General features: G+C 35.2%; 1 protein-coding gene across 1 annotated transcript; it reads right to left on the reverse strand.

The window, feature by feature from the left end:
- Window positions 1–8,688: 8,688 nt before the first annotated feature.
- LOC144708349 (farnesyl pyrophosphate synthase-like) lies at window positions 8,689–15,228 on the reverse strand. Its single transcript, XM_078581603.1, has 12 exons — window positions 14,302–15,228; window positions 13,338–13,362; window positions 13,115–13,230; window positions 12,952–13,038; window positions 11,704–11,820; window positions 11,495–11,583; window positions 11,332–11,383; window positions 10,239–10,334; window positions 10,109–10,153; window positions 9,937–10,026; window positions 9,780–9,851; window positions 8,689–9,073 (listed from the first exon to the last, which is right to left on the reverse strand). The coding sequence occupies exons 1-12, from the start codon at window positions 14,425–14,427 to the stop codon at window positions 8,945–8,947; spliced, it is 1,044 nt and encodes a 347-aa protein (XP_078437729.1). The 5' UTR covers window positions 14,428–15,228; the 3' UTR covers window positions 8,689–8,944.
- Window positions 15,229–26,648: the final 11,420 nt, after the last annotated feature.

Genomic DNA, 26,648 nt, shown 5'->3' on the forward strand with positions numbered 1-26,648 from the left:
AATCTATGTTCAGTTTCCCTTCAAGATCTTGATTCTCTCGAGGAGGAATCAATATCAAGAAGGGGAAGGTTTTTTCCCATCCATTTCTTCACTTAGGTATTGATCCTTCCAAAAGGATCAAGCCTTAAACACTAAAATCACTCTCATCATTCATTCAGGTGATCTGAATCTTCAGGAGAAAGTTCACATTTCTAGATTCCCTTCTCTCATTTGGCATCATCTCTCTATTTATTAGGCATTCCAGTAGTTCATACAATTCCAAGCTCCTAGAACCATAAAATAGATTCTGATTTTAAGGACAGTTGCCTCCCTATGGATCGACCACATTCTATATTTTGAAAAAAGGAACTTTATAAATTTATTGCATAAGCTTAAATCTAAATGACACAACTAAACTTGCATTTAATCATACCATTTTTAGGCTTTTCAAGGTAAACCCATCCTTCGCCATCCCTTGACTGTTGTCCCCATCGCGAGCAGAAAAAGCCAATGATGGGGGGATCATATGCCAATCAAATTGCTTGGAAGAGCCATTGGATTGGGGGCTAGTTAGTTGAAGGTCGAGATAGCTTCACCCTCCACTCTTAAAAAGTTAATTTGGGAGCCTAATTGGGGTATCTCTCACTGCAGGAAGAAGAGGCACGGTGGAGGGTTCAGAAAGTGAAGAAACTGTGCCATCATTTAGGAGAGCGGGAAATCACAACCAAGGCTTGGGGGGGGGGGGACAATTGCCATCCCACCCCTTGTTCAATACATGTCAGGATTGGTAACTTTATAAGGCAATCTGGATGAGAAATAGCTACCCATCTTAATACTTCCATAATTTTTCATACGCAAGACAGAATTTTAATCCAAAAATATGAGACCACGACTTTTCTAAGATATATCCAAAGATAGCTAATAAGTTTATAAAGGTTTCGCCAATTCTGATCGGAGTAAGATTTATATTGAATAAAATTGAAGGATTTTAGTTTTAAAAAATAATCATTTGACATCTAAATATTTTAATGTTGAAATCTGACTACATTTGACAAATATTGAGGTAATTAAGCAAATATTGGTCACATGTAGGGATATGGTACGAAGCTAGATTGACCAGCACTGTAGTTATCATCCTAAGGCATTACGGGGTCCAAAACTAGGTGGAGAGAGTAATTCTTCAACAATGGCCCACTATCAGTTCATGGGGTCAAGGTTGATCCAACTGGATTTCCAAGTGTTGTCATAACAGTTACCTATGCATCAAATAGCTAGGTTTGACTTTGAATTCTCATCAATGTTTGAAAGGATTTTAATGGACAAAAGCTACAATTAAAGGTTGTGAAGAGAATATTTCATAGGCTTCAGAAGGAAGAGTGCCCTTGAAATCAGAATACAGAAGGGAGAGTTTATCCTAAAGACCAGGTGTCACACATCTTATGGTTAAGAGAATGAGTAAGTGATCGGAGAAATCCAATAATGAAGGGCCACATGTTCTCCATGGTTTTTTATGAGCTTTTTGGGTTTTCTTCCACTTAGAAATTCCTACCTGCATAAAAGGAGGGTTAGATTTAGAAAAAATATATAACTAGGTTGTATCATAATTTTGTGTTCTTTTAAAGGAAGGGGCCAATAATTGTGAGGGTGATAACTCAGACTTTGGGGTGTATTATTGATAAAGTGATCACTAATTGTAGTAGTTTACATAATCTGAATTAAAACAATAATATTTATAAACCTTACTAGCCTATGGAGAGAAAGGGTCGATCCTCAGAGAGCAAAGTAATGCTAAGTGAATTTTCAGTTTAAAATATTTTTTGGTATTTTTGTATAAGTTTGTTTTATACTTATAATTTATTTCTTATAAAGCAAAGTAACTAGATTTACTAAGATTATAATTAAAAAAATTTATCTTTATGAAAATTAATCCTAGAAGGAAATATTAGACATAGTATGATTTTTGGGAATTTTGAAGATTTTTATGGAATTATCTTAAATTTAAAATAAAATAAATTTAACCGTCTAGATGTTAGAGGCGAAACCGTCTGGATGTTGGCAAGCTGCTCCAAGACCAATCTGTAGAGAAAGGTGAATAGATAGGAATGAGGGGAAAATTAGTTATCAAACCTCTTTGTCACACCCGCCAAGGCCCCAGGCGATCAATACTCTTCCACTTCTCCAGCTCTTGCTCTAAAATGCCCCTGCCCTACCCAAATCTCAATAAAAGTAAGAGGACTCAAGAAAAATTTCACACAGTCCACTAAATCTTGGATTTAGAGTACTGCATTGAATTATGAGGGGTCTATGTAGGAAAGAGAGGGAAATGATGACCCTTGGATCTCCCAAGGTCTTAAATGGTCCAGATCTTGTTGCAGCCTCAATCCTTGTGAAGAGGTGTCCTCCAATCAGGTTTGAGTCTTCTGATTGCTCCTTATTATGGTTTCTCACTTGGCTTGCCTTTTTTGAAGATTTGGCCTTAACGTGATTACAGGCTCATTAAAGTCGTGCAAGTTGTAACTCTGGGCCTCTCTTGGAGCTCTGACCGTGGTTGGGCCTTATTGAACCTATTTTCCTTAGCCCAATAACCCTCAAATGAGACCTAAACCTGAAAATGTCAAAAACTCTAAAAGAGAAGTGAGATTCATTACACTTGACTCTATGAGTCAAGTGGGGTTAGTCTAAAAGAATACTTACAAATACTCAATTACTAATTTAGGCCAACTTCATGAATTAAGTGCTAAATGATATTTAAATGATAATTTTAAATATTAATAATTATTAAAAAGTTCACTCAAGTATGTCATTTAGCACCTACTATTTGATTCATTAGAGGGTCTAGGTACTGAGGTCAGGGCTTCTTGATCAAGAAAAGTAGATTCATGACATGCTAAAAAATGATTTAGAAAGAGTATATGAAATATTTGTGAAGATTTAAATACTATGATATGAATGTGTGTACTATATATACCATGCATGAAGGTATCATGCCTTCATGCCTACTGAATCAGGGAAGATTTATAGAAATGAAATGAGAGTGCAAGAAATTAGGGAGTCACAATATGTATGATACCTATGTTATTATAATGGTAAGTTATATAACATAAAAGGATGAAAAGTAATCTTGAATTACCCATGGAGGGGGTCACAAGAGAATAACTGATACAAATATCTAACGATCACCATGTTGATGCCAGTCCTAGGCAGGGTCACACTTTCTCAATCTTGCCTTAAAAGCAAGTTCAGCATCACATACTTATGTATTAGGCCTTGACTCTCCCGCTTTCCTTCTGCTAGCTGATGCTAAGAGAGAGACCAAAAAATAGAAGGAGAGATGAAGGAAGCATTTTATGTGTAGGTTCTTATGAATTTAGGCCTTTGCATTTCTTTCACACCTGATTCAAATATTTTGCTCCAAGTTACAAAGTAAAATAAAAAAAAGTTTCTTCCTCTTGTTTATCATAGGTTTCATCCATGTTCGTTTTTGTCTTCTTATCTACGTCCCTACATTTATATTGCTAATGAAAACATGAGAAAACCATTTGGCTTCAGAGAAATCAAATGAGTTGAGTCCTATAATTTAGCACCAAAATGTCTAAATTGATGCATAATAGAGCTTAAAAGTATAAATTAATATTAAATTCATATTTAATCATGAGAGGGGGTTCATGTGATTTATCTAGGCATTTATAGTTAAATATGACAATTTCGATGCATTTATGAAACTACTAATCCATGGTACGATCTGTTTTTCCTAAGAGTCTAAAACTAAACCTGAATTTTGTTCCAGTCTCAATCTGGTCAGGTTAACTAGTTAATGTCAAAGCCAAAGATAAAAATTTGATGTCCCTCTTAGAAAATATTTTAAGTCCAACTTAGAAAATATGACATTCACACTAATATTAGGTTCCGCTGAAAGTGATCCCATCTTCTCCTATTTAGCACAGCTTTGCTCTACTTGGTTGCCTCAATGCATCTAACTAGACATTGTTTGAATGTTGCCTCAGGTGCCCAGTACTGTTTGGTCTTGTGTACCTGAGAGAAGCTATCTAATTCATCATGATTACAAATATAAGTAAATAATGCGGAAAATGTGAGTGTGATAAGAAATGAGAGAGTGAGAGAGGGAGAAAGGGATAGTGGAGAGATGGATAGAGTTGGAATAAATAAAAGATCTTGAGAGGGAGAGATTGGGTGATGTGGTAAAGATACTACCGAGCATCATAATGTGTGCTGTAACCAATGGGTCAGGCACATCATATCTACATTCATTATTAATCTCTGTTTTTTTCGTTTTCCTGCAATAAAATCAGAGGCTACATGAGGGAGACAGAAATTTGTGTAGTTTCATTTTGTCTCCCTCGCTTATCCTTCCCTCTTCTCATTTCCTACAATAGACTCCCTCTATTCTTGTCTTCAGCCCTTTGATGATTCTGCTCAACCACTATAGTCTTATGATGACATCTGCTTCATTCAACCAGTGACATAAAGTGAGAAGAGTGAGAGAGTAAGAAAGGGGGAGAGCTAGAAAGGATGAGAGACTGAGAGACATATTGAAGAAGAGAAAGAGAGAGAGAGAGAGAGAGAGAGAGAGAGAGAGAGAGACATTACCAAGTTAGGTGACAGTGGCACAAGTGGTGATACAAACAGTGACTGGTGGTGGTGGCAGCAGTGGTGCAGGATGGAGAACCATTCAATGATAAAGAGGGATCACAAGGTATAGGGATGGCGAGGGACTGCTCTCACTATCTTTAATATAATAATTATAACCCAAATATTATTAACCATTTTTTTAGTTTTTCATTGTTTTGGTTCAACTTGTGAACTGAAAACTGGACCAGATGTTCGATCAGCCCTAAAACGGCTGACAGCCATTGCAGTTCAGTCCAGCCTGACCAAACTTTGATCAGATTGTGACCTTCCTTAGATGCTTTATCAAACAACATCAGAATAACATATACATTGAAAAACCAATGTTCCATACAAAGAACCACAATTAAGAGATAAATTATCATAGTTTTGCAGGCCACTGGCAGATAAAATAATGGCATTAACTAGTAAGCACTTTTTGTCTAAACCCCAACAAAAAATCTGCCCAAGAATCAGTTCTAGTGGTCATAATTACTTACATAGAACCTGTGTTCCAGAATGAAAGGAATGATTGATATTGGAATATAAAGCCAAGTCAGGATTTAATCAGACCACTTTACCTGAGCTAATTGTGTATATTTATAGGATATTGCCGATCAAACCAGAAAATCAATTACAACATAACTGCTGGAGCCCCACTCAACGGAACTTACTTTCTAGAGAATTCCTATTTTATAGGCACAAGGAATAAAAATGTGTTCTCTCATTATTTTCAGTTGCACAACTTCGTTTCCTAAATATTTCAGTCTGCTCTCCTATCTTGATCTTTTCATATCTTTATTTATTTCTTCATAATATTTTATTTAGTCAGACTAAGTGATGGAATAATACTTCACATGATTATCTGATTTTAGTTTGTGCTAACATTTCATCATGGATAGAAATAGTAGCTTGCATATTTCACACGTAGAGGAATAAGTCGAGAAGGGGGAAGAGTCTCTCTGTCTCTCATAATATTTCAACCAATGGCAGGTAAAAATTATGAGACAAAATAAGTTGAATAAAGTGAAATGAAAAAAAAATTGATAAAGTGGTCTGATTATGACTGATTAAATGGATTATGAACGTGATAATTTCTTAGCGGGTAAAGTACATAGAGAAAATCATGCCCCATGTTATAGTATTTACTGTTTGACCTCATGGTCAATAATCTATTTCTTTCACGGAAATGAATATATTAACTTGAATTTATAAAAATAAACTCACATTAAAATCCCTTGTCATGATTACTAAGTGCTGACTAGACTTTTAGCATTTGACTGTGTTTACTAGGTATTATGAACCAAATGATTTGACTTCGGATAATTAATAAACACATAATAACTGGGTCACTTCAAATCACATTTAACTTAGAGGCTATTTTAGTTACCTCTTAACCTAGTACATGCATTTTTATATAGACAATATTGAAGGGTATCCTTTTATTTTTGAGTCCATGAAAAAAGTTCTATTTAAGGATAAATGACATCAAATACAGATTTAGCTTTCTTTTAAATTATGTTATCTGTTATGGTGAATAATATGATAAGACTTGCCAGCGTTTGTGTAAAAACTTTATAGTTTTATCCAGTTTTGAATTTCTCTTCATTTTCTGCTTGCTTAGTAAGATTTAAACTTTTTATTAACATTAAAATATATCTATAAATCAGGAAATTTTAATTCAATCTTTTTTTTCAAAGTGTATCCCTATACAAATCTATGATTTTAATAAAATCCTTTGATTTTAAAAAAAAATTACATTGAATATTCATAGCCTATAATGATAACCTATAATGAGGAATGCACAACTTTCATAGTACATTGAACTGATTCTTTGAAAATCTTCCCAACATTTTCTTAAAAATGTATGTATCAAACTCAGTTCATATATTCGAAGCATTGGTACTCTTATTTTTTTTTCCACTCCAACCTCGCAATTGACACAACAACTAGGTTTTCTAAATCATTATCTAAATGATTTTATCAAATTAGAATGTATTAGGTAGTTTGGTAAGCTACTCTATGTTTTCTGTTGAATGATTATGTTGAAGTACCATAATCAATTATTTTAGCATTACTTCTTTGTAGTCTTTTGATTAGATGTCCCATATTTTGCTGTCGTTATGAATGTGTTGTATATTTTTCAATTTACACACTCATGATCGTGTATTTATGTTAACATGTCATAACCTGTTGTATATTTTCCAATTGCATTTATTTTTCAATTGTGTTTATTTTTCAATTGCAGGATCTTATAAATCATACTCAAACTAATTTTTCCATATATATTTGACACATATTTAATTAAAAAAAGAATATATTTTCACAATTATCATATGTAACGTTTCGTTGACAATGTCTTGTAAGAATCGTCCAAGGGCATTACATTAACTCAGGCTGGTCATTGATTCATCCTCTACAGGATCAAAATATAATTCAGTTACATTGTTAGTTTGACTGTGTAAACATTCATATTTGGATGAAAGTCATGATGATCAGATTAAACTGACATCTGTCTTAATGTTTGATAACTACACTTACAATTTCACGCAAGCAAAAGAATGTCATGTGTGTGACCATTGGGAGCTGGTGGAGCCTTTGCTAGCATAGTATGACTCTCTCCTGTACTTAGTTAGATTTTCAAGACATTTAAGTTATCAATTTATTGCTTTATTAATCATACTGCAAGCAGAAATCACACCCAGATGCACAATGCTCAAAGGATATCCATGATCTTGGTCTTGTTGAATAACCAACAACTATTCATAGTTGTATGCTTGTTCAATTGTATAATATAATTAAGCAATGGGCTACAAGTATCATCATAGGGAGTTAATAATCATTCTAAAAGAATGGACATTACAAAATTTCTGCATCCCACTTCTACATCTTCTGTTCATTAATATAGAGATTGTTAATAAAAGTAAGATTATGTCGTGCCTTTTAATATGCAAGGCCACCCAATCACCGTCAAATATGAAAAACTTGGTATTTGATTGAAGATAATTATCTTACAAACCAGTGTAGTTCGTATCTTGAACAGGGATGAGAGGGGGAGGTCCGGCGGGTTGGACATCACCAAACGGACGACGACAAAGGACATTGACGGAGAGGTCATTGGCAAACAAGATGATAACCGACGGGGTGGACATCGCCAAACGGACGACGATAAAGGACATTGACGGAGAGGTCATTGGCAAAAAAGATGATAACCGACAGGGAGGGTATTGGCGTCTCCAAAAGGGTTTCCAGTAAGGTTTGTCGCCTCCGAGAAAGACTTTTAAAATGGGAATAAAAGACTAAATGCCCTTAGTGGACTTAATATTCAAGAGGGACTTTATTACTTTATTGAAAACTACTGGGTTCTTTCATCGCACTATCGAAATGTGATGATGTAGGCCTAAGATAAAACAATTACATTTGATGGAGTAACTTAGCACAACATACTAATGGCATATGGTTGTAACACAGAATATCATGTTTCCAATCAGACAGTTCATGGAGTAAAGAATACAAGAAACTGTGTACATCTTAATAGTTAAAAACTCTCAACGAAAAGTAAAAATTTGCCATGAGTATCTTATCCTCATTACTTCCATCATATCTCAACCTCTGATTTTCTATGCTATCTCTCACTCCACTTTATGTTCTCTTTCAGTGACTGAAACGATCATCACATAAAACAAAATAAGTAATATCACACAGAAGTAACTAAGAACATGTCCATGATAGGTAAAGAAATGTCGAAAGTATGGATGAATAGATGTATACATGGGATGATATATCTCATCCTCATTACTTCCATCATATCTCAACCTCTGATTTTCTATGCTATCTCTCTCTCCACTTAATGTTCTCTTTCAGTGACTGAAACGATCATCACATAACAAAATAAGTAATATCACACCGCAGTAACTAAGAACATGTCTATGATAGGTAAAGAAATGTCGAAAGTATGGATGAATAGATGTATACATGGGATGATATATCTCATCCTCATTACTTCCATCATATCTCAACCTCTGATTTTCTATGCTATCTCTCTCTCCACTTTATGTTCTCTTTCAGTGACTGAAACGATCATCACATAAAACAAAATAAGTAATATCACACAGAAGTAACTAAGAACATGTCCATGATAGGTACAGAAATATTGAAAGTATGGATGAATAGATGTATACATGGGATGATTTATCTCTCTAGGGAGAAAGAAAGGAAAATGGGAGGAGAGATAAGTGGATACCTTGGTCGTTAGAGCTCCGGTAAGGTAGAGAGAATGATGATGATGATGATCAATACATTCCTGGGAAAGATAGTGCGTTTTTTTTTCTAAAGAATTCTACTTCTTCCTCTTGTATATCTTTCCCAGGAAAGATTTGAGAACTTCTTGAACAGCTCGACTTGGTTGAGCATTGATAGCGGAGATGAGCTGCTCGTAACTCGTCTTCTCGTATTCGAGAAACACGGCCTGATGTACACAACAATGACTTGTAAGAGATACATAAGAGTTCCTCTCCCTCTACCCATATGCCAAAAACTAACCAAAATTTTAATATTTATAAAAAGAAACTCCTAAACTGAAGGACGCAGCTAACGAGCAGTATTCATCCTACACGAAAGGGATAACCTTTGCGAATTAGTAGAAAATTTTTTCCACGATCAGACAAGAAAGTTATAGAATTATAATAAAATGCATCAACAGTTAATCCTGAGGATGCGCTAGAATCTTTTTGATTACTTGTTAGATAATGAACTTTGGCTCTGGAACTAAATCATTCTCTTGTATCTGAGGAAGCTTGATCTTTTCTGAACGAATCAGAATTTTTATTCTATAATTGACCGGTATAAACATCAACAACTTTGAATTGGACTAGTTTCTCCTGAATCTAATAAAATTCTGACTATAAAAAGTGGGTAGTTGGAGAGGTGACACAGCTCTACACTTTTTATTACAAAATCAATAAACCAGAAAAAGAAGGATTGTTTTGTGAAAGAATATTTGGACCTATAAAAAGTGGAATTTATTCTTGTGGAAATTATTCAGTTCCATGTAAAAAAAGTTCTATTGCAACATGTAAAAAAGATGGCACAGATTACTACAAAGCAAAATATTAATATTGAATAAGAAACCCAGAGCCTAGATCAAAAATTTATTAATAACAATTTTTCCGCACCTCGATGTCCAGTTCCCTGTATAGAGCCTTCACCTTAGCAACACAACCCGGATCAGCTTTGCCATAATTTTCCTGAGATAATGCAACCGTAATTTCTTAATTATCACTAGGATGAATGTTTTTAAAGGCCTTTGATCCATAATCAAATTGTTCTTACAGTAAGCACGTTCTTCTGATTTTCATTAGCTCTCTCCAGAACTTGAACCACCAGCCAAGAACATTTGAAGTCTTCAATATCCGTTCCAATCTGCACGAATTTTACCCGTTGAGGAGTTATAAACTTCCCATAAAGTAGAATATTAAAAATATAATTAGAAGACAGTTTCTACCTTTCCAATTACTTCAGGATCACCAAAACAATCAAGGTAATCATCCTAAGAAGGGGTAAGATCTAATTAGATAAGATGAAAAGAACAGAATATCAGATGAATAATTTATGATATTAATGCAGTATGATACCTGGACTTGGAAGTAAATTCCCATCTGAACAAGGATATCTTTGACAGCGGTAAAGTTAGCCAGGTCCTCTCCAGATATTAGCAGTGCGCATGCAACCTTAATACAAAGTGCAGATCAAATATTGCCAACCCGAAGATGGCTCATAATTTCAAAAGACATTAGAAATATATGAGGTATTTTTCAAATTATTCAGCAGAGATCATTATTAATCAGAGGAAAATACCTGATTTTTATTTCTAAAAATGTAATTTACAATAAAGTTACAGAAAGATAAAATGAGAAATATGCAGTGAGTGCTGTGCCTATCAAATATTACCATTGTGATCAAAGGTCATAAGCAAAGAAAAATCCATAAGAAGCATTCATGCACTTTTTTTACTTATTTATTAAAGATTAATCTCCCGTGGAGTAAAATCCTTGATTTCCATTCATAGTATATATGTTTTGATTAACTCACAGGAAGATGAAATGAGCAGGTATTTAACTCGACGTTTGCTCCAGCTGTGCTGATTAAAAAGTACCAACGGGAACAAAGGTCATCAATAAATAAAAATTAGTAAAAAATCAAGAATCACTTTTCAAATTACCTTATAAAGATCAATATTAATTGAAATTACATACTTGATTTTCTACTCATAGTATTTAGTTTTAAACAAACCCAGGAAGATAAGAGAAATATGGTTGTCGCCTGACAGCTGTTCAAAGTACTCGGACATTGGTTCTGGTTGTGCCCATCAAATATCATCAACAGGAACATAGGTCATTACTAAATCAAATTTGTAATAAACATTCGAGTCCCATTGTTGAATTATCCATTTTTAGACCAATCGGATGCATGAATCCTTGATTCAGTGTTCATAATAATTCAATTTTGGCAAACTTTCAGGAAGATGAAAGTAATATGTGGTCATGTACTCTGACATTGTCCCATTTCTGCCAATGAAATATTACCAACCCCGACAAAGGTCATAAATAAGTAGAAATCAGAAACATAACATGTGAGCTCATTTTGGAATTATCCCGTAACGATCAATACTATATAGACTAAAATCTTTGATTTTCTATTCGTAGTATTTAATTTTTGCTAACTCACCGGAAGATAAAATGAATAATATGCAGTCTTGTACTCCACAATCCTGCGATGCCTGAAGAGTCAGAATAGCATGAGTTCAGTCATATGTCTCGGCATTAAGATTTTCTTTAAAACAATCAGAGACTTAATTTTAAATTTCAATAGATTTTCACATGTTTCATACACGGGTAATTTGTATCTTGCTAGATCCTTATCCCCTTCTATTGTGGTGATTAAATCAAGCATTTGGCCGGAAGCAGTTTGGAATTCCACCTGTCGAAAAACAAATAATAAATTTAAGAACTATTGACAGAAATTGTGAAATTTTACACCAGATAAAAGAATACTGAACTAAGTCTGCCAGAAACTGACATCATTTAAAATTATTTACACCTCGTTGAATAAATCAATGAGATCCACGTAGTAAGGTTTTGCCCTGAAGTGTTTCTTCAGAATCCTGGAGATGTGGCTCCTCAGGATTATGCCATCATTAACAGCAATTAGTCCGACCTGGAAAAACTCACCAGCAGATGAGCAAAAATCATAAGCATGGAACATCAAAGGCATATACATTCCTGTGATATAGGAATGTGGAATGGCATTTTAAAAACTAAATCATGCAAAGCGAGGGAGAAATGAAGACAGATAGAAGGGCGAGAGAAGGAAGAGAGAAAGACAGAGATAGAAGAGTGAGAGAAAAAAGAAGAGAGAAAGACAGAAATAGAAAAGCGAGAGAAAAAGGGAGAGAGAAAGACAGAGATGGAAGAGGGAGAGAAAAAGAACGAGGTAGAAGAGCGAGAGAAAAAAGGAGAGAGAAAGACAGAGATAGAAGAGCGAGAGAAAAAGGGAAAGAGAAAGAAAGAGATAGAAGAGCGAGAGAAAAAGGGAGAGAGAAAGACAGAGATAGAAGAGCGAGAGAGGAAGACAATGATAGGAAAGAGAGAGAGAGAAAAATAAAAATAAAATAAAATAAAATAAAAAGAGAGAGAGAGAGAGCAAGACAAAGATACGAGGAAAAGAGATGAAGACATAAAGATAGAATAGAAAGAGGTAAACATAATTATTGAAGACAGAGAAAGAGAGGAAAAGAAGACATAAATAGGGAAGAGAGAAGGAAAAGAATGACAGAAGAAATAGAGACAGAGAGACGAAGACATAAAGATTGAAGAGAGAGAGATATGGAGAGAGGACGAGAGGAAGGCATAAAGATAGAAGGAAGATGGAGACAGAGAAAGAAGAGATAGGAACAGTGAGGGAGGAAGTCAGAAGTTGAAGAGAGAGAGAGTTCTACACAACGCTCAGATTGAATAAATAATTATTTGACATTCAAAAAATTTCTAGAACAAGTTTCATAGACAACTGGATATTTCACTGGATGGGGATTCAACACCCAAATCATGCAACCGTATGATATAACTATGCCACTCTAGAATAATTCTGGTAACTGCACAAGTGAGAAAGAATCATCTCCCAACGATAGACATAATGAAAAGAATCTGGCTAATTGCATGAGATCTGCTTATGGAATTTGGCAAAGAACATGTAGAGCATTTAAATCATAATTATATAAAACGTTAATACTGTCCAATTAGAGAATCAGAAAATTTAATTAAATTTCTACTCAAGATGATCAGACGGCACCTTTGGCTGTCTGAACCAGCAAGGTTGACCACGCCTGGTGTGAGAATTGTCCATAATGTCATCCAATACAAGGAAATATGCTTGCAACTGCATCAATAACCATAATTAAGGGTATAAATTTCAATAACGTATATTAAATAGAAAACTAAGACGTATTAATCACCCATTCAATGCACCATCCCAGGGCAGATGCCAAGAACACATCGTCTTTGGAAAGTTCTTTGCCTTCTTTGAGAAGTTTGTAGCTATCCACCACTGACAATCCTCGGTTGAGTTTTCCTGCCAGAGATCACATTTTAATGCGTTTAATTTTATTAAAATTAAAATATTTAGAACATAAATTTCGCAGTTGATAGGCTTTAATGCCAATTATAGAAGACAGATACCTTTGGGAACATTATAGTCGAGCATCTGCATCAAGAAAACTAAGGATTAGTTGAGCACAAAACGATAAGTGAATTCAAGAGGAAGGCAGAAGGCTAGTATATTCTTTACCAAAGAGGGAAAAAAGAGAAAAATACGCGCCATAGACAGAAATTCTTCTAAGGTTTATGGGAACTCCAACCTCTCCCTCATTCTAAGTATATATATAAATTGAAATAGAGAGATATTTCTTATTTCCCGTTCAAAAAGCCAAAAAAAATGATTCAGAAGTTATTAACATGCACAAAGGACAAATTCTTACATTCATAACTTTCTAATCTGGATGAGAGAATCAGAGTCATCGAAATTCTTCAGCGCATCGTAGAGATCCATGGAAAAGTAGACGAAAATGAATTTTAAAATTATTCCGGATTTAGAGGACATATACTTGACAGGACGTATCGCACACGAGATCTGCATTCCGGCAAAAAGTTTCCAGATATGGAATAGCAAATAAAAAACGCGCAAAAAGCAGACCTCGGCGGATCCAAATCAACATCATCCAGCTTGGAAAAAGAAACTACAAAATAAAATCTCACTGAATTCGAGAATGCAAGATCTTAAAATGCAACACAAGGATTCATTACTTTCTAATCTTGGTAAGAGATCAGAATCATCGAAATTCTTAAGTGCACGGTAGAAATCCGTGGACAAGGATATTAATAATCTTCAGCTTGGAAAAAGGAGATAAAATTTATTTTTCAAATCACCGAGGATTCAGAGGACACATACTTCACAGAAAATATCGCACACGAGACCTGCATTTCCGCAAAAAGCTTCCAGAAATGGAATAAAACAAAAACGCACAAAAAAAAGTCCTCGGCAGATCTAAATCATCATCATCCAGCTCCGAAAAATAAACTACAAACTCAAATCTCACTGTGTTGGAGAATGCAAAAGTCAACAATGCCAACACAAGAATTCAACCTGTTCTACCCACTCCCGCGACTCCTTCGTGAAATCAAAGGCTGGATCATGGAGCAGCTCACGCTTGAGATCATCATAAACAGCCAGGAAGATCGATCTTGCGTTCCCGTTTGCAGCTTCCGCCATGAACGATTAGAGAGAAACAACCACAAAGAGCTGGACAAATATCGAAGAACAAGCTTGAGTCGGAGATTTAACTGACAACGGCGGGGCCTTTAACGGTCCAGATCCTCCCCGATGAAACAAAGGAAAATCTCAGCCGTCCATTCACATGGGAGGAGTAAAGTTTAAGCTTGAGTTGAAGCTTTAACTGACAACGATAAGGCCTTTAACGGTCCAGATCCTCTCTCGATGTAACAAAAGAAAATCTCAGCCGTCCATTCTCACGGGAGGAGTAAAGCTTAAGCTTGCAGTTGGAGAGCAGCGGATCTCCAACGGGCGGATCAGATTCTTTCCAGATGACCCCAGGAGACATCTCGGCCGTCCATCTAAGCTTTCAGCTGAAGATTCTGACGACGGCGGGGTCTTTGACAGTCCAGATCCTCTCTCGATGAAAGAAAGGAAAATCTCAGCCGTCCATTCACACAGAAGAGTAAAGCTTAAGCTTGCAGTGGGAGATTTGACTGACAGTAGCAGATCTCAAACGGACGGACCAAATTCTCTCCAGATGACACGAGGAGACATCTCGGCCGTCCATCTAAGCTTTCCGTTAAAGATTTTGACGACGGCAATGTATTCGACGGACCAGATTCTCTTCAAGGGACAGCAGGAGAATCGTAGCCGTCTATTTACTGCATGTTCTTTTCCGCCTGTCTCTTTCTGACACGTGACTCTGACCTCGACAGCTCCGCCTTAAAGGCGGACTTTTCTTAGGATGCATGTATACTTCATTAATTATTCACAAGGGACTATATTGTCTACATTCTTGGCATTAATGAATGAATGTACACACGATACATACATTCCGATGTATCAGCATATTATGAAATCTTTTAAATTATTTATCATGGAAATACATTAATGATTCACATGGTGCTATATTAAGTCTATATTCTTGGTACTGTATTAAGAATGCATGTCCCACATAAAGTTATTGTATGGACATCCATTCATTAGTACCAAGAATATATACTTAATATAGCACCATGTATATCATTACTGTATTATCATGGTACAATAAAATATTTTAAATTAATTACCATGGTAATACATTAATGATTCACATGGTGATATATTAAGTCTATATTCTTGGTACTAATGAATGGATGTCCATACAATGACTTGATGTGAGGCATACATTTGCATATGTCAATATACTATAAAATCTATAAACTATTTAGTATGGGAATACATTAATGATTTGATTCATCCGGCATTTTATTAAGTCAATATTCTTGGTATTAATGAATGGATGTCCTTACAATGACTTGATGAGGGGCATACATTTGGATATGTCAGTATACTATAAAATCTATTAACTATTTAGTATGGGAATACATTAATAATTCATACGGTGATTTATTAAGTCAATATTCTTGGTATTAACGAATGAATGTTCATACATTTACTTGATGTGCTGCATATATTCAGATGTATCGCTTTCCTGATGCATGGTAATGCATTAATGATTCACATGGGACACATTATTGGTATTAAAGAATGAATTTTTATCCAATAACTCAATGTGAGGCATACATGTGACCGCGTCAATATGTTATGAAATATTTTGAATTAATTAATATGATAATTTGTTCCAGAAATAGTATGCATTGATACTTCCTTAATGTCTCACATGAAATTATATTTATTGCGCATGTTGGTATTAATGACTAGATGTTGACACAATACCTCGATGTGAGGCAAACATCAATCGATTGATTCAAAGTTTGTATGTATCTCAAAGTATTCACTCAATAGTATATATGTTGACTAATTGAATCAAACTAACCCAAATAAACTATTAAAATGGAAACAATAGTGATTGTATACTCATCAAGATCATAATTCCAAGATAAATATTAAAGATGATTCAGGAACATCTAGGAAAGAACATGAATATAATAACCAATCGAGTAAAACCCAAGGCAATGTAACATTCCATTGTTAATATGTCACAATTTGTTTGTTATATGTCAATTAGAGCAAGTGAATAAATTCAAAATGTTATAAATTCTCTTTAGTCTCCTTATTGAACTAATCTAACATACTAATTTAACTCTTTCCTGTAGCAACCAAACTATGTATATGATTACTATTTGATTATAACATTGACCACAAGGAATAGTCATATGTGTATTGATTTTCTAAAGAATTAATCTCAACCATAAAATAAATAATCATTATTTATATTTGTTTATCTATCTTTTACACATATGATCCAACAAGATTTATAAGTCTATGATTTATGCAAGAAATGATGATTTAAATTTAGAGATGATATTTAGATCATGAGCCTTCAATGAGCAGTTTATATCACTGGTTACATTATACATATATTTGTTGTCTCATTTTTTTTGCGTGAATAGGAAGCCTATGTGTTTTTTGTGGCAATGAAACTCATCGTAATTGTTGTCACATGTCTTACAACTTGTGAATGTAACTACTTAGTTTAAAATATTTAGCTACAACACATCTAAAGATTCATAATTCACTACGTGTCATTTCATGCCATATGTCATATAGACACATGATGCATATTTTTTATTTTTTAATGCAAGAATAATTAAGTTTTCTAACATCAATGATATGAACCCACGAATATATTTCAAGAAAATATTTGATTCACCACAACACTAAACACCTACCTTGATATCCTTGGAACCTACTTATGTTAGATTTGGAAATTCTAGATTATTCTTTTTAAGGTCAATCCATGAATCTTCAAGAGGTCATGAGATGAGTCAAGAAATGACTAAATGGACCGCAATAACTTATGCCACTCTCTAGTAATATATCACACCACTCTATTGTGACACTAAGGTCATAGGTAATATCATCAAGCCTAAATGGAATAATGATCACCATTGGAATTGAAAAATGGAATCCATTCCTTATCTTAATATCATCTATTCTAAACTAATACCTTCTAGTTCAATGTGGTTTGAACAAGTATGTTTAATCTGTTGGGTTCGGTGCATTGGTTCATCCATGGACAACACATTTCCATGGATGGATGCGGAAGCGTGTCGATCGATTCACAATCGATCTTTAAAATGAAACATCAAATTTACCTTTTGGGTAACTCGTTCCACCCTTGACTTTGCTGCTCTGAGATTGTTTTGAAGTTGTTCACGCGTGCGGCCTCTAGAAGTATCTACGCGATCACGCGGCGCTTTGATCTCCATGTCTTCTTCTTCGATTCTTCTTGAAAATCTAGAAGATCTCCTCACCATGAAGACACTCTCCCTTCGATGAGTGGAGAAGAGAATGGAGAAAGGGCGGGGCTCTCAAATCAGGCTTGCATGAGAGCTTAAAATGAGACCCTCTCCCTCTTTATATTTCACTTAAGGTTTTTTCTCAAAAACCCTACAAAGTAAAATATATCCACCAATGCCCTTATGACCTTGTGTGTGAGACCCTCTATGCCCATGTATCATTCTAGTTAAAAACTTTAGTGGACCAATAACATTTATTGACCAACCTTATTAATTAACTATATCAATATATATATTAATTAAATAAGGATCAATTTAACCTAATCGATAGGTTAGGTTTTCAACCCGTGGGGTGCCAAGCTACACCTCGTGCTCTAGAAGATACCGAGTAATCTCGAACTCTCTCATGGAACCTTTACCGTCATCGATTACCATATATGTATAATCCATCAGCCGTGTGAGACTCTCGAACGACTTAGAGTATGGTTTATCGTCAAATCGTAATCTGTCATTCGATTAGTACTGATGTGTAATGGGGATAATTAGAGAGCACCTTCTCCAATATCATCAATACCCTTGCCAGGGATTTTTCTGCATCGTCTTCCTTGAGTTAATCTCCTTATATACCTAGGGTGGATGATCCTGTATTGACTTCTCAATCATCTCCGTAAGCATCTTACTATATCCAATCTTTAACTTATTTGAATCCCATGATTAGAGGCTTGTAAGTCATAGTCAAAACGTAGTCGTCCACTCATGAGATGTACTTGGTGTCTCAGGTCAGTGGATCACTTATACAACGGTGACTTGAATAAACCTGATTGATGTTTAGGTATAATACCATTCAGAGATTCGTATGGATTAATTCAGTGAACTCTTTCTCCAAAGAGCACCCGCTATCTGTCCTTAGTGTCACAACACTAATAACCACAGGATCAACTATACTAATCATATAAGTAGGATCACTTAGTGCTATTCTACCTTGATAATTCGATGTCCGCCTCGACTATCCATTGAATATGAATATTTGGAATACATGTTTAAAGATTAGTGATCAATATATTATGATCTCATCATAATTCACCAAGTCATTGCATGTATTCATGAAGTTCATTATAAACATCACACGGAATAATAATGAATGCAAATATTTTATTCAATGAACCTAAATAAACATGGTAATCTGATTGGCTTGACGGCCACATAATATCCATCAAAATCAAGATCATAAGGTTGGGTTGTTGGGATCTAGGGCATTGATTTGGAAGACAACTTGGAACAAATCAAAACAACATCATTAAAATAAATGATCAAATCACCTGGGCATGAGTCGTCTTTGTGATTTCTTGAATCCTCAAGTGAGACGTTGATTTGCTCAGTTTTACAGCCTCTAGATGTATCCACATGATCTTGGACACATTGAATATCCTCATTTGCTTTGTTGAGCTCCATTTAACATCTGTCGTCGTAGTTACGATGTCCTAATGGCATCGGGAATGGAGAAGACTAGGGTAGAAGGGAGAAGAAGGGAAGAGCCCTAAATAATTATGGTATTTGTGAATTTTTTAGGGCATTCTACTATTTATACTAAACATAATTAACAACTCCAATGGCCCAATATAATTTATTTTCCTTTTAATTGTCTAAATATATTATAATTTAGATTAATTAATAGCAGATTGCTTAACCCAATCGATAGGTTGAGTATCTGGACCGTAGGGTGCCATGTTACACCTCATACTTTATAAGATACGAAAGAGTGTGTATCGATCATTCATAGAACCTGTTTGTCATCAGATACCCTACACGTAAAGTCCTTCACCCACTTGATGTTTCTAGGATGACTTAAGGTATGGGAAATTGTAAAATCTTAATAGGATATCCAAGTTAGTACTTATGTGTTTTGAAATCATGAGAGAAATATTCTCTAACATCTCACTAATATGGCCTATGACTTCATCACATCATCTTCCTTAAGCTTTCTTCTCTTATACGGAGGGCAAAAAACCACATCTTGACCACTCAATCATCTTTTAAACAAAGACTTTTTTGAATCCTGTGCTTAAGAACTTGTAGGTCATACTTAAAGTAAAACTATTCATCCGCAAGACGACTTTGGTTTCTCATGTCTAAGGACCACTTAGTCAACCATGGTGTGAATTAACCTGATTGACAATTTGGTATAATATCATTCATGGATTTGTACGGATCAATTCAGTGGACTCTTTCCATTGGGTTCTATAGGCCTTGATTTGGATGAACATTATGAATTATGAATTAACAAAATCACAACAACATCAACAAAATCATGGAATGAATTCGCTGGACACAAATCATATCAATGGTTTCTTCAATCCTTGGTGAGTCATGTCGAACTATTCTTGCATGCATCCTCTAGATCTATCCATAGCATCCACAGCACATCGAATATCCTCCTTCCCTTGGACAAGCTCATTCAATCTCTACTACCCTCGTTATGATGGCCCAATCACATCGAGAATATAGTGTAGTTGTGGGGGAAGGTAGAAGAAGAGGAAGGCCCATAACGATTTTGGACTATGTAATTTTTTTTGAAGGCCTTCCCCTATTTATGCTAAGTGGTATTTTTCATAAAGACCCCTACCTTTAAGTATATCCTCCAATGTCCTCAATACCATTTGTGTGTGACCCTCTAGGTCCTAGTCTAGTTAACAACTCTAATAGCCTGACAATCTTTATTGAGCTTCAAAATTAATTAACTATACCATCATAGAGATTAATTAATTTTGGATCAATTTAACCCAATCGACATGGTGAGTCCCCAACTTGTGGGGTGCAAAGCTACACCTCGTGCTTTAGAAAATACAAAGGGATGTAAAGACTCATTCATGCAACTTGTTCGTCATCGGTTACTATGTACCTATAGTCCAACATCCAATTGATGCTCTTAGGATGACTTAAGTTATGGTCCATTATCCGCTTAGTATTGATGCATTTAGAAATAATGGTAGAACTCGTCTTTGATATTTCACAACCCTGTCTATGGACTTTATTCTCTTATACTGAGGGTGGACTATCACATCTTGACTACTCAATCATCTACATGAACTTGTTGATGCACCCAAACTAAGACTATTTAGAATCCGATGATTAGGAACTCATACATCATTATTAAAATACAATTGCTCATCTACAAGATGTCTTTGGTGTCTCAAGTCTAAGGACTACTTACATAACCATGAGGTGAATCAACCTGATTGATAGTTTGGTATAATACCATTCATGGATTTATACGAATAAATTTAGTGAACTCTTTCCACAATGGAGCACACACTACCTATCGTTAGGGTTTCCACACTAATGGCTATGGGATCGGCCATACTCGTCATATGAGTGAGGCTAGATAGTGTTATTTTATCAGGATACTTCGATATCCTTGTCAAGCATCTTTAGAATATGAGTATTTACAACACATGCTTAAAAAATAGTGATCTCTATATTATGATCTCATCATAATAAGCGTAAAACTTGAATTGTAATGAATACGTTTAATTAATGAGCATAGAACGATGTATGGAATGTGTGATTGCCTTGTTGGCCACATATATTCCTATTACTTTGTACTGAAGAACACACATGACCTATCATTAGTGTCTCCACACTAATAGCTACAGAGCTGACCATACTCATCATACGAGTGAGGTAGGTAGCACTACTATATCTAGATACTTTGGTTTCCTTCTCGAGTACCCTTCAAATAAGAATATTTAGAATACATGTTTAAAGACTAATGATCTCCGTATTACAATATCTTCATATGAGTGAGGTAGGTAGCATCACTCGTGGACTATAATGAATATGTTATATTAATGAGCGCGGAACAAGATATGAAATGTGTGATTGGCTTGTCGACCACATATGTTTTATTAGAAATATATTTTTCTAAAGTTTTATGGCATTCAATTCAGGGACATATTAATTTTATGTGAGTCAGAATATATCAATTACATTTTTATGAAATATATTTTATTCACAACAAATTATTTAAATTATTTGATCTAATGTTGACCAATCATGGTTTTTTGAAAACGATTAGTGTTGCTGATCATTGTGAAATAGGACATTATGGCATCACAAATTGTGATTTCATGATAGAGAATCATGAGTTGATACATTTTAATTTTTAATTAACAGGGTAACATGGACCAATAGAAGAAAAAAATTGGATTAAAATCACAATAAATGTGATTGCAAGGACTGATATAGACATTTTGCAGCATTAAAACCATTTATTAAGTATGTATTCATTGCTTTAAATTAAAAATTACAGTGCACATATGTGGCATCATGTAATTGGACACAAAGCAAAAGGAGTACTGATGTAGCTTGTGTTGATGCATCACCAAACCACATATTACCTAACTTTAATAGTTTATTTAATTGAGTACAAGACATAAAATTTTAGCCAATCATTTCATTTGAACTTTGGATTAGTTAAGGAAGAAAAACCCTAGAAATGACTTGGTGACAGCAGCGACAATGAGAGAGAATACTTTAATCAAATACACTACCAAGATTTCTCCAAATCCAAACCTTCATATCTGAAAATACAGAGGGCTGATTGAGCTTAAATTTTGGGGGCAGCATTGCCTTTTTCCCCTATTTTCATCTATGTCCTTGGATCTAAAATGTGAGCTGCTCATTTATGAAAAGTTATATATAAACTTGCTTCTTGCATTTGGTAGTTCAAACAGAATGAAATTATGAATGTATATTTCATTGACTGAACTCAAAGATAATGATGAAAAAATAGAACCCTAATTTTGAGTCCATCCATATGATGTTTCTTATGGTGGATAGAAAGGTTTAATTTTCTTGTATAATTGAGGGAAAAATTAGATGGAGGCCAAATTTTCCATTAAGTTAGTAGGTACCGTAAATTTTCTTGCTTACAGAAACTTGTTGAACTGATTATCTGGAACTAAAACCAAAGGCATGATACCTTTTTTCACCTCTATAATTATGGTCATCAAAATTACTAGGCATTATATCTATTCTATCAAATGACACAATCTGGTTCGTTTGGACAACAACCAATTAGTGGTTGGGACAAATGGTTGATGTCAGCCAATCATGGTTGTGGCCAATGTTTACAACATACCCTTAAAAGCATTTTCATTCTAACTTTTTACATACAAGAGCACCAATACCATACAAAAAGAGATGAGTTTTTCAATGAATTTCAGCATGTAATTCATGCCCAATGAAATCCACATTTTGACTAAAAATAATGATTCAATGCCACACTAGCCATCCGTAATGTGGGTTAAAGAGGAGAGATACATAATGAATGAACCAGATTTCCCAACCTCAAAACATGATATGTAAAGATCCATGAGGGGTGTTGGGTTGAATCTTCATGGGTAAATCTGTATTTATCTCCTGAATCCATCTATGACCTTGAATGTGGATATAGACCCACTCATGTATGTAAAAATGAGCAATTGGATTTTTTTTTAAACTCCAAGGTGGCTATCATCACACATGTCAAAATGAAACCATGGTTTGAGAGTATGTGGATGTGTTTCTCATATCTTGGGTGTGGTGAACGCAAAGATCCTTTCTAAGTATGGCGCATTATTGGGCGAGTAGGTATACATAAAGAGTTCTCCTTGGATGGAAACTTTTGGTATTTTCTTGAGTTTGAATATGTGAATTCAATACTACCATCTTTGCTTTAGAAGGAAGCCGATTCAGCAGATTCTGAGGTGGTAGTTTTGATTCAGTCTTGCCTCCAAACTACACATTCTTTATCTTCAAATTCCCCTCTCTCTGCTGATTCTAGAAATTGTACTCAGAAATTTGTATTGAGGGATTCAACCAGATTGAACGTTGATATTGTTCCTCTGTAATTTATTTGTTCCATTTCTATTTGCATCTCACTTCTCCTTTTCTAGATTGGATCTAAAGGATCTGTATCAGTATGATGTTGTTGCAAAGCAACATGCCTTAGTCATTGGCTCTTCATCCTTGCTTTACTTATTTTAAACCTCTTCTTTGCATATGAGTGGTCCTACAAAATGAGTACTTTAACTCTACAATGTTTCCCATAGTGAGTACGTCACAGTGATCTGTTGGTTGTGGCTTCCCTTAAATTGTCGTCATGAATCAACTATCTTGTTAAAATACTCTAGCGGTGTCATGGATGTGATGGTGTAGAATGTAGGGATATAATTTGATAGAAATTGGTTCCAACATTACTAACACTCCAGAGCTGAGAAGAAGAGTAATCTTGGTCATTTGTTCATCCAAAGGCACAACTCAATGCATGAGTCACAACACGAAGAAGGATAGTTTACTAAGGACTGCAGGATACCAAATGAGGTCTCCCCAATTCTGTATAGGAGAATTTTCTTGAAAATTATATCAAGAGAAAAAACAGTAGAAATTCCCTTCTAGCATGAGGCTCCATATGAGATGATCTCCACTTTTTCCAATAGTAAACTAAAGCATCATATAGGAGTAGTAACAGGAGAGTATGCTTCTTCATTAGTAAACCACGGTTTCACATTAATAGTTGGGTCACTTCTAAAGATTGGTAACAATGGGTGAAGGAAATGCCACAATAAAACTCAGTATTAGTAAAAATTTCAACCTAGAACTGATGTTTAGTCCAGTTTCAGTTCGGTCTTGATCCAATCAGGTTGATTAGTATTTGATAAATTCAAAATTAAAACTCAAAGCTAAACTTAAAATATAGAACTAGACATTAATAATATATCTAAATCTTGATTAAGGAACTAATGCAAAATATCAAATAGAATCATGAGATAAATATCAAATAAAAAATTATGTAGTCTAAAAAGTATCACATCAAACTTGGAAGCTGTAATGTTCAGATTTCAATGAATTACATTACTTAAGTTGTATATACAATATTAAATATTTCTACATTGTAAGGGAGTGATTGACAACAAAGGAGAGAGCTAGAGAGAGGGAGAGAGAGAAGAGATGGAAATATTGAGAGAGAGGGAGAGTGATTGAGACGTAGAGATGGAGATAAATACATTGAGAAAGAGGGAGGATAGGGGAGAGATCGAGAGCTATAGATAGAGAGATATATGAAAATATAGAGGGATAGATGAGAGAGTAAAAGAAGATAGTGAAATATAGAAGTAAATATATAAATAGAAAGAGAAGAGATAGGGTTGGAGAGAGGGGAGAGAAGCAGAGAGGGACAAAGGGAGAGAAAATGGAGGTATAGATAGAGAGAGAGAGAGGGAGAGAAGAAATAAGGATAGAGGAAGGGAGAAAGAGAAAGAGATAAAGAAAGGGAGACAGGGAGAAAGTAGAGATATTCATAGAGAGAGAGAGGGAGAGAAGAGATAGGGATAGAGATAGGGAGAGAAGAGAAACAAATAAAGAGAGGAGAGAGATCAAGAGAGGGAGAGGGAGAGAAGAGAGATAAAGAGAGGGAGAGGGAGAGAAGAGAGATAGATAGAGAGAGAGGGAGAGGGAGAGAAGAGAGATAGATAGAGAAAGGGAGAGGGAGAGAAGAGAGATAGATAGAGAGAAAGGGAGAGGGAGAGAAGAGAGAGATAGAGAGATAAGAAGAGAAAGATTGGAAAAACAGAACAGAGAGGGAAGAGAGGAAGAGATAGAAAAGAGAGGGAAGAGAAAGAGAGAAGAGAAAGGGAAGAGAGGGAAGAGATAAGATACAGAAGATAGAGGGAAGATATAAGATACTGAAGAGAGAGAAGAGAGAGGGAAGAGATAAGATACTGAAGAGAGAGGGAAGAGAGGGAAGAGATAAGATACTGAAGAGAAAGAAGAGAGAGGGAAGAGAGGGAAGAGATAAGATAGAGAAGAGAGAGAAGCGAGAGAAGAGAGAGAGAGAAGAGAGAAGAGAGTCAAGCGAGCGGGAAGAGAGAGGAAAGAGAGCTGTTAGAGAGAGGGAAGAGAGAGGAAAGAGAGCTGGCGGGGAGGGAGGAGAGGAAAGACGGCTGGCAGAGAGAGGGAAGAGAGAAGAAAGAGAGAGGGAAGAGAGATGGAAGAGAGAGGGAAGAGAAAGGAAGAGAGTGGGAAGAGAGAGTGAAAGAAGAGAGAAATAGAAGAGAGAGAGAGAAAGAGAGAGAGAGAGCGATAGAGAGAGAGAGGAGCGAGAGAGAGAGAGAGAGCGAGCGAGAGAGAGCGCGAGAAGGAGAGAGAGAGAGATCCGTTCTACTAACGAAAGCATTTATTTGCAATTTACTCCGCGTTGAAAAACATTCCAACTATCTTGTATACTTAATAATATCTGACCTTTTAAATAAATAAAATATAAATATGTTAGTCGGCAGTGGTTCCTGGTGTAAAGATATACTCTAAGAATACGCAATCAGCCGTAAGTCGTAAGAGCAGTCGATAGACAGTATAAAACAAATAAACATAGTGCAAGGTGTAATCGCTATAAATCGAGTTTCTCATTGAATATTTGAAATTCGATGCAAGTCGTAAGACGAATCAATAGAGAGTATAAAACAAATAAAAATAGTGCAAGGTGTAATCGCTATAAATCGAGTTTCTCATTGAATATTTGAAATTCGATGCAAGTCGTAAGACGAATCAATAGAGAGTATAAAACAAATAAAAATAGTGCAAGGTGTAATCGCTATAAATCGAGTTTCTCACTGAATATTTGAAATTAGATGCAAGTCGTCAGAGGAGTCAATAGAGAGTATAAAACGAATAGAAATAGTGCAAGGTGTAATCGATATAAATCGAGTTTCTCGTTGAATATTTGAAATTCGATGCAAATCGTAAGAGCAGTCAAAAGAGAGTATAAGAGGAATAAAAATAATGCAAGGTGCAATCGCTATAAATCGAGTTTCTCGTTGAATATTCAAATTCGATGCAAATCGTAAGAGCAGTCAACACAGAGTATAAAACGAAGAACAATAGTGCAAGGTGTAATCGCAATAAATCGAATTTCTCGTTGAATATTTGAAAATCGAA

This window comes from Wolffia australiana, chromosome 10, assembly GCF_029677425.1.
Source record: "Wolffia australiana isolate 7733 chromosome 10, ASM2967742v1".
Lineage (NCBI taxonomy): Eukaryota > Viridiplantae > Streptophyta > Magnoliopsida > Alismatales > Araceae > Wolffia > Wolffia australiana.